This window comes from Macrobrachium nipponense, chromosome 5 (genome assembly GCF_015104395.2).
Source record: "Macrobrachium nipponense isolate FS-2020 chromosome 5, ASM1510439v2, whole genome shotgun sequence".
Lineage (NCBI taxonomy): Eukaryota > Metazoa > Arthropoda > Malacostraca > Decapoda > Palaemonidae > Macrobrachium > Macrobrachium nipponense.
The window spans coordinates 97,922,294-97,935,995 of record NC_061107.1 but is presented as its reverse complement, the minus strand read 5'-3'; the positions used below and the strand labels follow the sequence as shown (position 1 = coordinate 97,935,995).

Sequence of the window (13,702 nt, the reverse complement as noted above, 5' to 3'; positions counted from 1 at the left end):
CCAGTTTTCTTGCTTATCAGCTTCTTCACTTCCTTGGATACCAACAAAATTGGATTGATTTGTAATGGAAAGCTCGCCAGCAGAGCCATCCCTGAATTCTCTGTACAGTCAGAAGGGGAGGATTAAACTGTTTAATGGATGATAGAGCAATCAGCTTTATCTGTAAATTTCTAAAGATTTGAGAATAGCTGTCACATTGTAAGATAATTTTGCTAATTAGGATGCCTTACATTTGCATTGCTGACTCCTTCCTGATTCTTTGAACCATATGAGTAGATTTTAAGGAGTCTTTATAGCTCTTGTTGAGCTAAAAACTGGGATTTTGCAACCTCCTCAGATAAATTTTCCTTACTTCCTACTTCAGTTTTTTAATCATCCATGCTGGAATGTCTGGATATTTCATTTTCATAACCCCTTGAGTTGTGGGCGTTGAATTTATTTGAGTTATGTTTTCTAAGTATGTAGTACTTAGTAGGATTATTAGATGAATCTTTCAATCTATTCATACATGTGATTGAAAGTTCATCCTTTCTTAAGTCTAGCGTAAGATGGTAAGTATCTATGTATATGCTTTCGATGGGAGAATTTCTGAAAAATCTTGTTTTCAAGGCCAATCATCCTATCACGTGTATACACTTAAAAAAACAGTAGACCAAGAACACTACCCTTTGGTGCTCCAAACACAATGTCTTGGTTTGCTAACAATCCCATCAACAGTAGTTCACTGCTGTCTACCTGTAAGGAAATCCTGAAGTAATCCTAAAACATATCCACCCACTTGAAGATTCTAAAGTTTATATATAAGTGCCTTATGATTTATTAATCTATTTGAATTACTCTATACTCAAAACCCTCATCAAGGTTCTCTTGCAAATGGCATGTCAAACCTAAAAGAGCATTGCAGTACATAACTGCTTTCTATATGCATACATGTATTGACTAAAAGGTAACAATCATTTGGATTCCATATACTTGTCAAGAGATTTACGTTTAAGTTTTTTCTGAAACTTTGGAGAGCACAGGAGGGATAGAAATTGGCCTGTAGTTACTGTAATCTGCAGATATGCCACTTTTTGGAAAAGCAACAGTATTACTAAGCATGTGCTCATCTGCAAATATACTACCTCAACAGAAAAATCTGCAGAATCTATGGGAGACAACACACTAGAAACCTATTTAAAGAACAAAGGGAAGAAGCCATCAGGTTCTTCTCCACCCCAGCTATCAAGATTATCAAGAATTTTCTCATCATCAGTAGAACAGAATCCAAAGTTTATAAGAAAAGGTTAAGGATGACAAGGATCAAGGAGGAGAACATCCTCGACTGATTATTATTATTATTGTTAAAGAGAATGGCAAAATTAAGGAGGTTAATTTTAAATATTGTTTTTTCTGTTTTTCTTATCATCCACTTCTCTGGTTCAGTTTCTGAGTAACTGGCCAATAGTCATACTGGGAATTTGTAAAAGTTATAAAAATGCTGAAGGTGATCTTTTATCAAAAAAAAATTCTGGTATGCTAGCATTAACAGCATATGGTCCGAGGTCTAGGTCAAGCAGGGGTCGTAATCAGTGCTGGTATTATTCAGTAAGCGTAGGTCAATTCCAGGCTGGGGTCATCTTGGTTTACAGCTGGTGTTGTTGCTGGTGTAGCTGGTATTCATGTGACGTTTCGACATCTGCACCTCCTGGAACCACTCCATATAGGAAAGGAGAAACCTAATTTGAACATCACTCAGGAAACGTTTCTCCTCCCCACTGCTACCCAGAGAGCAGCGAATGACCTCCCGTCAGTGCCTGATAATCAGGAGCTCCCACAGCATGACAGACCTCCCGCTACAGACAAGACTCCTGACGTTCAGCCCTAGGCACACTACTTGCCAATTGCATGACAGAATCTCTGCGACCATCAATGCGAGATCCCCGACTTTGCCCAAGACCAGCCCGACCAGTGAGAATTCAACTCTAGGTCTGAGCCACTATAAATTCTGACATGCAGACTCTCTTACAACTGTCCTACCAACTAGTCTAGAAGATGACCTGTGAGGAGGTTGAAACGTCACATGGATACCAGCTACACCAGAAAAATAATACTAACAGCACTGATTATGACACCTGCTTGACCTGGACTTAAGATCCTATGCTCTTAATACTAGTATACAGAATCCTGTTTTAATAAAAGATCCCCTTTAGCATTTTTATTATTTTTACAAATTCCCATAAGAATACTGGCCAAACTCAGAAACATCGCTAGGCCAGAAAAGTGGATAAGAAAAATACAACAGCACTGAAAGTTCCTTTACCATATGAACTTCGAGGATCTTAAGAAATATATGGGTTGGAAGTCTCCGGCAGTATTTAGACGCCACTATCTCAAGAATTTAGAGGCCCTTAAATTTTCAGCAGTGGCTGCAGGGAGCATCGTCTCCCCTGAGATGGCCGAGTCTTAGAACTCTATTTCCTATTCCTTTATTCTGCTATAAAATTTTCCCTTGATACTCACTCTTCCCTACCTGCCTCGCTCGTAATCCCTACCTATCTCCCTCAGGTTCCAGGCTGGTTTGCTTATCAATCCATTGCAGGACATGTACATAGTTTATATTTGCCATTTTTGTATTCCTTACCTGTTGTTTTCCCAGGATAGTATGGATCTGGTCATATTTGTTCCTCCTTTTTTACCATTGTATCTTGTTACTTTACATTGGTTATTAAAACTTAATTTTAAAAGAACATTTTATTTTTTATTTTTCCTTGTATCTTTTGATTTTGTATCTTCCAAGCTTGTATGGCCATTCTCTGATACTATTTCACTGGCCGACACACATTGAGCCCAGAAAAGGGATTTTGACAAAGGAAAAACCTATATCTGGGGGAAGACCTATGTTGCCCGGTGAACCCATCCCTCTCTTTTCCTGGTCCCCACCCTGTAGCCAGCCCAAGCTTGGGTGCGTAATCCAGGAATGAAGCCCTTGGGCGGGAGTTGTAGTAGTAGCGAGCGGAAGGTAGATGTTGTAGTCCTTGTAACGGCACCTGCCTAGAGAGGGGCTTTGAAGGGAATCTTCTAATTGGCAGAAAACCTGTGGTAGTGGCTTCCACTCGCCCCTCTGCTTATACCAACGCCCTATGGGTGATCGAGCTGAGGGTAGTAACTTCAGCATTCCATTTAGCTTTTTTCTCTGGTATATTTAGCATCTATTTATACATAGAAATGTGTTCTACAGAAGCATTTCCCTACAGCGGATAAGTAAAATGTTTTTACATATGATTATTCCTCTTTGAAAATAACTGCTGTATTCACTTTCCATGGGGTATATCTTTTAACATGATTTCTTCCTCAGCCATATAAAGAACAGAAATCAATGCTTTTTAAAGAATTATAGGAAGGGGAGACCAAAGCGAGTGGTTCAATACATAGTGATATGCAAGTGCATGAATCCATTAAGGGGTTGTAACTCCAAATACAGTGGACGCCATGTATTCGTGATCTCGGCATTTACAGTCATGTATTTGCGGATTTCTCTATGGAACATATCTACCAATTATTCGCAAGAAATTCATGTATTCGCGGTTTTCTATAAGAAATATCCACAAATTACTGTATTTTCATATAAAGTTCATGATTAAATGCACTTTTTGTGATAAAACTAATAAAAAAAGCAGGTACTATAAGCATCTTTAGAGGGGTTTTCTTGAGTCTGAACTAACAAAATAGGCAGTTTTAAAAGTTTGTATAGGGGTTCTAAATATTTGCGAATTCCAGCTATTCGTAGGGGGTCTGGACCGCATTCCCCACGAATACAGCGGTCCACTGTAATAGCTTTAGATCTATGGTATAGTGCTATTTTGTCAAGATAATTATTCTTAAGAAAATTATCTGGTGTCCTTGGATGACGGCTCCTTCTGTGGTCCTCCACATCCATCCTCAACAACAATATTGATATTCAAGTATATTCTATTCAGTAATGCAAAAAGAACTAATTATAGGCATGCTCTTACCAGAGTTAAGTTCTTCATTTCAAAGAAAATTGGTGTCCAAATCCAGTTTAGAGTGATCTGAAGAAGGTATAAAATTAAAGGTGCTGGCAGAGTTAACACAGACAACACATTAGGAGATTCAAGCTCAAACCAAACTCGATAGGATGCATAGCCCATTGAACAGTAAAGGTATGTCCATGCAGGTCCAAAAGCCCAGTTAGGAGGGCGCCACTCTGGTTTCTTTATGTTCTGAAAAATAAAGAAAAAAAATGATATTGAAGTCTATAATAAGAGATATTTCTAAACACTATCCAGTAAGTCTACTGAAGGGGAATTATATTATGTCGTACAAAATATAAATAGCAATTAATTTAGTATTCATTTTTAAATCTTTACCCTTTCATTATATAGCTTTTACTCTGCACCAGTGGTGGTTTGACAGATTGCAAAAGAAAATGAAAACACACAGATTTTTGTGAATACATGTATAATGTCTGCTTTCTATCCACCTACTTCCTGCCTCCCCAACCTGGTGACTGATAAGCATAAACATTTTAACTGGTTCAGTCTACTTCTGTCCACTTTGAATGTGGGGAGACTGGGAGGGCAAAATCTATAACTGAGAGGTAAATATTTAAAAATGATATTGTTATTGTACAATAAAGTTTCATACATACTTACCTGGCAGATATATACGATTGTATGGCCCACCCAGCCTCCCCTCAGGAGACAGGTGGAAGAGAAAATCTGGCTCAAGAATGGTAATGGTTCCTATTCCTGCCACCCAGCGGCAGGCGGGTAGATCTCCTGACCTACCTGTAGTGTGTGCCGCGAAATTTGAATTTCTGTCGGGGACGATGGAGTCTATAGCTAAGTATATATCTGCCAGGTAAGTATGTATGAAACTTTATTGTACAATAACAATATCATTTTCATACATTCAACTTCCCTGTCAGATATATACTTAGCTGATTGGCACCTTTGGCGGAGGGTAAGAGACAGCTAATTACTGACCGGACAGGTAAACAACATATGTTGTAGGTAATAAAAGTTAATTAACAATACCCTGGTTCCTACCTGTTTAGGCGGAAGATTTCATAGCTTATGCTTAGAAGTCTGCTTCGCCTCAAAAGCTTCAGCGAGGGTGTGCCCTATGGCTGAGAACTCTTGAAAGGACTGTCAATGGGGTCTTATCCACTTACTCAACAGAACCTGATGGCAATTGTCACAGGGGTCCTATCCACTTATATGACAATATACCTATGCCTATTGGCATACAAAGGAGTACAACACTGATCCCGATCACCCGATCCTAACCGTGGATTAGTATTTACGATTGCAAAGTGTTATCCCCAAACACCTTTCAAACAACCTAAAAACTCAACACCAAATTATTTTAAAATCACACTAGTATATAAAATATAAGGACAAAAAACAAATTTAAGGATCAGTCTTCTCTCCTTTCCCCAGCACTGTATCCGCTGATACATAAGGTCCCAGAGAGAAGCATTTCTCGTATGTTACCCTCACATCTTTTAAGTAATGTGAGGCAAACACTGAGTTATACCTCCAATACGTGGCTGCTAAGATGTTCTTCATCGACATGTTCTTGTTGAACGATAACGATGTAGCAACTGCACATACCTTGTGTGCTTTAACCCTTAATGTCTTATATGAATCACTATCACAACTCATGTGAGCTTCAGTTATAACATTTCTAATAAAAAAAGCTAAAGCATTTTTTGACATTGATCTTCTCGGGTCTTTAAAAGCACACCAGAGGCTTTGATTGCAGCCCTGCAACTGCTTCTTCTTCTGCAAGTAAAACTTCAAAGCTCTAACAGGGCATAATGTTCTTTCCATCTCATTTCCCACTAATTGAGAAAGCCCTTTTACTTCAAAAGTCCTAGGCCAAGGTCTTGAGGGATTTTCGTTTTTAGCTAAAAACAAAGGCCTGAAAGACAAAACAGCCGAATCCCCCTTAAAACCCACTCTCGAGTCTAGAGCTTGCAACTCACTCACTCTTTTCACAGTAGCGAGAGCTATTAGGAAAATACATTTTCTTGTTATGTCTCTGAAAGACGCTTTATCAGGAGGTTCGAATCTCTCTGACATTAGATATCTGAGAACCACATCTAGGTTCCAACTAGGGGTGAGAGAAGTTCCTGATTTTGTCGTCTCAAATGATCTAATTAAATCATGCAGATCTTTGTCATTCTCTATGTTCAGGCCCCTATTCCTGAACACAGCAGACAACATGCTTCTATAACCTTTAATGGTTGACACTGCTAGCTGAGATTCTTCTCGTAAATATAAAAGAAAATCAGCAATTTCGGTCACAGAGGTATCGGAGGAGGACAGCTTCTTCGCCTTGCACCATCTACGGAAAACTTCCCACTTCGATTGGTATATCCGCATGGTTGAGGACCTTCTTGCTCTAGCAATTGCTTTTGCAACTTTGCGAGAAAAGCCTCTTGCTCTGACCAGTCTTTCGATAGTCGAAAGGCAGTCAGGGCGAGAGCGTGGATGTTTTTGTGGTACCTCTCGAAGTGGAGTTGTTTGAGCAGATCTGTCCTTTCGGGAAGAGATCTGGGGAAGTCCACTATCCATTCCTGTACCTCTGTGAACCATTCTCTTGCAGGCCAATAAGGAGCGATCAATGTCATCCTCATTCCTTCCAAGGACACGAACTTCCTCATTACTTCCCCCAGCATCTTGAATGGGGGAAACACATACGCGTCTATGCCCGTCCAGTTCATGAGCATGGCATCAATTGACAGGGCTCTGGGACTGTCCCCCAACGAGCAAAAGTTTTCCATCCTTCTGGAGAGGAACGTTGCAAATAGGTCTACTTGAGGCTTCCCCCAAAGAGACCATAGTTGCTGGCAGACTTGTGAATGAAGGGTCCATTCTGTTGGAAGGACCTGGTTCTTTCTGCTCAATCTGTCCGCTCTTATGTTTCTCCCTCCTTGAACGAACCTCGTCAGGAGCCGTATCCCTCTTTCCTCCGTCCTGACCAACAGATCCCTTGCCAGCTCGTAAAGGGAGAAAGAGTGTGTCCCCCCTTGTTTTCTGATATATGCCAGAGCCGTGGTGTTGTCCGAGTTGACCTGGACCACCACGCCTCTGACTTCGTTCTCGAAATGTCTCAGTGCCAAGTGTACGGCTATGAGTTCTTTTGCGTTTATGTGCCAGGTCTTCTGTTCTTCCGTCCAGATGCCTGACACCTCCTTCGTCCCTAGTGTTGCTCCCCATCCCGTGTCCGAAGCGTCAGAGAACAACACTAGGTGAGGGTTCTGAAGAGACAAGGACACTCCTTCGTTCCTTCTTAGCGGTTCTAACCACCATCGCAAGTGGCGTTTGATTCTCTGCTCTATGGGAAAGGTATCCATAAGATCTCCCTTCTTCCTGTTCCAACTTCTTCTTAGATGGAACTGCAAGGGTCTCATATTCAGCCTCCCCAGAGAAATGAACTGCTCTAGCGACGAAAGGATGCCCAGAAGACTGAGCCATTCCCTCGCTGAGCTTCGTTCTTTCTCTAGGAAGACCGAGATCTTTTCCACCCCTTTCGTAATCCTTTCTTGGGATGGATATGCTCGAAAACCCCGAGAATCCATCCGAATCCCCAGATAGACGATGGTCTGGCTGGGGATCGTGTGAGATTTCCCGAGGTTCACGAGCAATCCGAGAGATCTGACTAATTGCAGAGTTATCTCCAAGTCCTCCAAACACTGTTGTTTTGACTGTGCTCTTATAAGCCAGTCGTCTAAGTAAAGCGATATCCTCACCCCCTTCAGATGTAGCCATCTTGCTACGTTCCTCATCAACGCCGTAAATACCCGAGGAGCTGTCGAGAGGCCGAAGCACAAAGCCCTGAACTGATAAATCCTTCCCTGCACCATGAACCGAAGATATTTCTTCGACGAATGATGCAGGGGGACGTGAAAGTAAGCATCTTGAAGGTCGAGGGAGACCATCCAATCTCCTGGACGGAGAGCAGAGAGGACCGAATTGGATGTCTCCATGGAGAACTTCGTCTTCTCCACGAAGCGGTTCAATGCACTCACGTCCAGGACCGGCCTCCACCCTCCTGAGGCTTTTGGCACCAAATAGAGGCGATTGTAAAAGCCCCGAGAGTGCGGATCCTGTACTCTCTCGATGGCCTCCTTCTCCAACATCTGCTGTACCAACCTGAGAAGGGCATCTCTTTTTACAGGGTCTTTGTATCTCGCTGACAGCTCCCTCGGTGTCGTCGTCAATGGAGGTCTGTTCCTGAAGGGGATGAGGTATCCTTTCTTGAGAACTTGTAGGGACCAAGAATCCGCTTTCCTTGAAGCCCATGCTTCTGAAAATCTCAGAAGCCTGGCCCCTACTGGTGCTTGGAGGACTGGAACCTCATTTAGGATTCTTTCTCGGGACTCTGATAGAAGATCTTCCTCTTTTCTCCCCTCCTCTCTTCCTTGGGGCTCGGCTAGAAGTTCTACCTCGAAAGGGCTGTTGGGCAGTTCTTGGCTCCCTCTTTGCGACAGGAGCAGCTGGTCTAGGTTTCTTAGCAGATTGTACCAGCAAATCTTGTGTTGCCTTCTCAGTAAGCGTGTGGGAAATATCCCTCTCTAACTGAGAAGGAAACAATTGTTTAGACAGAGGGGCGTATAAAAGAGAAGCCCTCTGTACTGGAGAGACTGCCTTGGTTAGAAAAGAACCATAGACAGACCTCTTCTTCAATACTCCTGCCCCGAAAAGGGATGCCACTTCAGCCGATCCATCCTGCACCGCCTTATCCATACAGGCCAGAACACTATGCAAGACTTCTGGCTCTAAAAACTGAGGGTCTTGCGTCTTCTTGGCCAAAGCCCCAAGGGACCAGTCTAGGAAGTTAAAAACTTCCAAGACATGGAATATTCCCTTGAGGAGATGGTCCATTTCGGACATTCTCCAGCTTGTTTTGGCCGATGGAAGTGCGTGTCTCCTCGCCGAATCCACCAAGGTCGAGAAGTCCGCTTCAGCAGATGAGGGAAGAGCAAGTCCCGTAGATTCTCCTGTGCTGTACCAAATCCCTCTCCTTCCCGATAGCCTGGAAGGGGGACAGGTTAACACAGTCTTTCTGGCCTCCTCCTTGGTTTTAAGCCAATTTCCGAAAGACTGCAAAGCCCTCTTCATTGAGATGGTCGGTTGCATCTTCAAAAAGGAGGAAGACTTTGCAGTCTTCGTACTTGAAAATAAAGACCGAGGAGAAGGAGGGGCAGCAGGACTCAGGGACTCTCCAAATTCTTTTAATAAGAGGGCTGTCAATGTCTTATAGTCTGTAAGACCTGCCCCCTTATTTTCTTCAGAGTCCGAGACATCTTCTAATTCTTGCTGAGTTTTATTCAGAAATGAGTGTGCAACTGGAGGAGGAGGACTCCTCTCTCGGGAAGGTGAAGGGCTTGTAGCAACACCGACTGCAACCTGACAAGGGCTACGGCCGCCTGTGCGACATCTTGAGTCCCTGCCAGGTGAAGGCCGATGTTGTCCTTTACACTAAGGCCCTCCTGACAAGGACGATGGCCGCCTGTGCGACAACTCTTGTCTCTATCAGGGGAAGTCCTTAAATGTCTCTCCCTTTTTTCAAAATCAAGCCCTTCCTGACAGGGGCTACGGCCGCCTGTGCGACGTCTAGAGACCCTGTCAGGAGAAAACTGATCCTGAGAAAAATCCCAAAGAGGAGCCTCCAAGTCCGCTTCAAACTCCGATAATGTTTCCAAATCATAGCACCTGAAGCTTGGTCCTTCTAGTTTGTATAAGTCTTTGCACCTGCTTGTCATATGATGGATGTCAGGCGCTCGACGCTTGGTAGTAGGTTTAGGCTCTTTACGCCTAAGATCAGGCTCTTCAGGCGCTTTACGCCTGGCTTCAGGCGCTCCAGGAGCTTCAGGCGCTTTGTGCCTCACTTCAGGCGCTTCAGGCGCTTTGCGCCTCACTTCAGGCGCTTCAGACGCTTCGCGCCTCATTTCAGGCGCCTTGAGTTTTGATTCAGGCGCCCCAGACGCTTTGCGTCTCATTTCAGGAGTCCTAAGCGTTTTTCTTCTCGTTTCAGGAGTTTCAAACGCTTTGCGTCTGTTTTCAGGAGTTTCAGGCGCCTTACGTCTGACTTCCAAAGTTTCAGAAGGTTTACGACTCGATCCAGACGCCTCAGGCGCTTTTCTTCTAGTACGAGAGTCAGGCTCTTCTAGATATTTATATAAATCCTCTCGCCTTGACGGCGTTTTGCGCCTGACAGGAGCCTGACGTCTGGCTGGCGCCAGGCTCCTGGCAGGAGCCTCGTCCGAGCTCTCAGAGAGTTCCATAGGACGGGATCTTTTAATTGGAAGGAATTTATCCTTCCTTCTAGGAGGATCCTTCTTAAGCACTCCTACTAATGAAGATATCTGCTTTTGCATATTCTCCAAAATCTTCGTAGCTACGTCCTCTTTTTCAATCTCCGATGAAGGAGAAGGAGCTTCTGAATAAACCTCCTTCCTCCTCTTTTCCGGAGGATATTCTTCCGGAAATTCTTCAGGGCTAGAATAAAATGCTGGAGACTTCCACGATCTCTTCGAAGGTCTCGATAATCTATCCAAACTCCATCCTTTCTTCGACGACGAATCAGATGAAGAAAAATGATATTGTTATGATACAATAAAGTTTGTTCATACTTACCTGGCAGATATATATATAGCTGTATTCTCCAAAGTCCGACAGAATTTCAAAACTCCCGGCACACGCAGTGGTCGGCCAGGTGGTTAGTACCCATTCCCGCCGCTGGGAGGCGGGTGTCAGGAACCATTCCCATCTTCTATTCAGATTTTCTAATGCCACTGTCCCCGAGGGGAGGTTGGGCGGGTACTTGATTATATATATCTGCCAGGTAAGTATGAACAAACTTTATTGTATCATAACAATATCATTTTGTTCATGACACTTACCTGTCAGATATATATATATATATAGCTGATTCCCACCATTGGAGGTGGGGAGGGACAGAATAAAAGGATTTTGGGAAACATTTCACATGCAGATGATAGACATCTTGGTTCCTTACCTGTTAGCATAGCTGACTTCGTGATTACTGTCACCCAAGTCTGCTTTTGCTTTACTAGTCTCCAGCAAGGACGTGACCTGTATAGCTGGTGAGTTCTAGATGATCTGAAAACGGGGGCGTGACCACAATGTGTCTAGACCATATTGACCATACCATGAGGGCTAAGAAGTAAAATAAATATCACCACCTGACCAACCTAGCCAAAGTTAAGGTGTTTTAACTAAGATTTAAGAGTTAAGAAGTCCGCCATTGGCGGCGACTCAACAAATAAAATTAAGAGCTCTTCCTAACCATTTTCTACAGGATAGGATGAGTGGTACTTCTTGCCCCCAAGATTGTGTCTGCGGACACGTATGGCCCTAGCGAGCAGCAGATCTCATATGACGTCTTCACATCTCTCAGGGAGTGTGAAGTGAACACAGAGTTGCTTCGCTAAAACGCGGTACTCAGGATGTAACTGAGTGCCATGCTCTGTTGAAATGCTTCCGAGGCCGAGCCCTCACCTCGTGAGCATTTACTTTAAAAGGTTTCAAATCTTTGTTCAAACATGACGAATGAGCCTCTTAGAAAGACTCCTTAAAAATAACGCCAGAGCGTTCTTCGACATGAGCAAGTCTGGTCTTTTTACGGAACACCACAGATTGTCCGAATGACCTCGACTTTCTTTAGTTTTATCAAGATAAAACTTGAGAGCCCCGACAGGGCACAGGACTCTCTGTGGCTCTTGCACAATAATTTGTGCCATCCCCTTGTTCTCCAGGCCTCTGGGCCAAGGGTTAGACGGGTTTTCGTTCTTAGCAAGAACGGAAGGCTTAGAGGACACCGAATTATGTCCTCTAAAGCCAAAACCTCTGATGATGGCTAAAACCTCACTAACCCTCTTTGCCGTAGCTAGAGTGGTTAGAAAATTAGCCTTTCTGGTCACGTGTATTAAGTTTACAGAAAGGAGAGGTTCGAAATGCTTTGACATCAGGAATTTCAGACTACGTCTAAGTTCCATGCCGGAAGCTTCGATCTAGACCATTTCAAGATTTCCGCAGACCTCAAAGATCGTGAAGGGCTTTGTTGTTTGACAGATCCGAATCTCTGAGCCTAGAGGCCGTCAACAACATATTTCCGTATTCTACAATCGTTGGGACTGTTAGCTTATCCCATACTTCAGACGGAAAGGGAAGACGGTAAAGTAATTCACAGAGGTGGAGGTGGAGGAACAGTCATTCTTCCTGCACTATCTCCAGAATCGGCCCACTCCGATTGGTACACTGCAAAATATGCAGCACTGCTTTGCTTTGGCAATGAGACTTGTAATTAATCTTGAAGATCCTCTCGCTTCTCGACAGTCTGAACGCATCCAGACTCAGAGCAGAGAGGTTTTTAGGTACCTCTTGAAGTGAGGCCGTTAGAGTAGACCGATTCTCTCGGGAAGGGTCCTTGGAAAGTGTTCTCTGAAGGACGTGACCTCTGTGAATCCAGCCTCTCGAAGGCCAACATGGGGCGATCAGCGTCTTTCTCGCTCCCTCTGACGCCAGCGATTATCTTATCATATTTCCTAAGCTTTTGAATAGGGGAAAAGAGACTAACCAACTATCCCCATTCCATACTATATGATGGCGTCTATTGCTACCGCTCTCGGATCGAGAATAAGGGAGCAACGTAGAGGAAGCTTCTTCGTCTTCAATATCGCGAAGAAATCTACGAAAGGACTTCTCCAAAGTCTCCACAACTCTCGACATACTTCTAAGCGAGGATTACTCAGACGTCAGTAGTTGCTGCCGTCGATCGAGATTATCCGCACGGACGTGCAATAGTGTAACGAACCTCTTGAGGATCGTTACGTTCCGTGCCTATGTCGATAACCATCTCTCTTTTCTTGGGATATGAGAGAGCTGCGAAATTATCTGAGATGATTTGGACCAATCGACCAAAAACTCACTCTTCGAGGAACTGGAGAGCCAACCAAATTGCTTCCAATTCTCTTAGATTATGTGCCAGGACCTCTGTACCTCTGTCCGGATGCCTGGCACCCTCTCGGTATCACCTGAGGTAATCGTCAACCCATTGAGAGATGTTTAGAATTATTTCTAAATCTTTGATGTTATTTCAGTTCTCCTGTAGGAAAAACTGTAGAGGTCTGAATTGCAGTCTATTCAGGGAAACAAGCTTCTCCAGTGAGGAAATGGTCCCCAGCAGACTCATCCATTCCCTCACTAAGCATGCTTCCTTCCCTAATAAGGCTGCGCTTTGCATAAGCAGGAGAGCATTATTATAGTGCCATGCCGCTGTAGACTCGTACAGAATTCTGTTACAGTGCGGTAATCAGCGCCGAACAGGTCTAAGAGATATCTCTGTTGAAAATTTCTTAGCAAAAGGAAGTCGTGTTTATTCATGATTACTAGAAATCCCCTCAAACCGAGGCTAAAGTCCATGATTGTAGGGCAGAGATACGGTTCGTCAATCAATCCCGCGGGAGAGAGAGACGTAAACAACAGCACATAACAGCGAGCTACCTGATACTGAGTTGGTGAATGGTGACTGGTGAATCAGTTAAAGCAGCTTACGTTCACCTTCTCGCAGCATTATGCCGAGTTGCCAGCTAGTCTATTCTACTAAGGAATAGAGTTTCCACTTTTTGAACAGAAACTCTCAAGTTGGCATATTTAAGCGAAAC

General features: G+C 43.6%; 1 protein-coding gene across 1 annotated transcript in view; it reads right to left on the bottom strand.

The window, feature by feature from the left end:
• The window catches only part of LOC135215542 (translocator protein-like), a 70,461-nt gene that overhangs the window by 15,295 nt on the left and 41,464 nt on the right, over window positions 1-13,702 (bottom strand). The window contains exon 3 of the mRNA XM_064250375.1: window positions 3,996-4,223. Coding sequence (XP_064106445.1) covers window positions 3,996-4,223 — 228 coding nt within the window. The remainder of the gene's footprint in view (window positions 1-3,995; window positions 4,224-13,702) is intronic.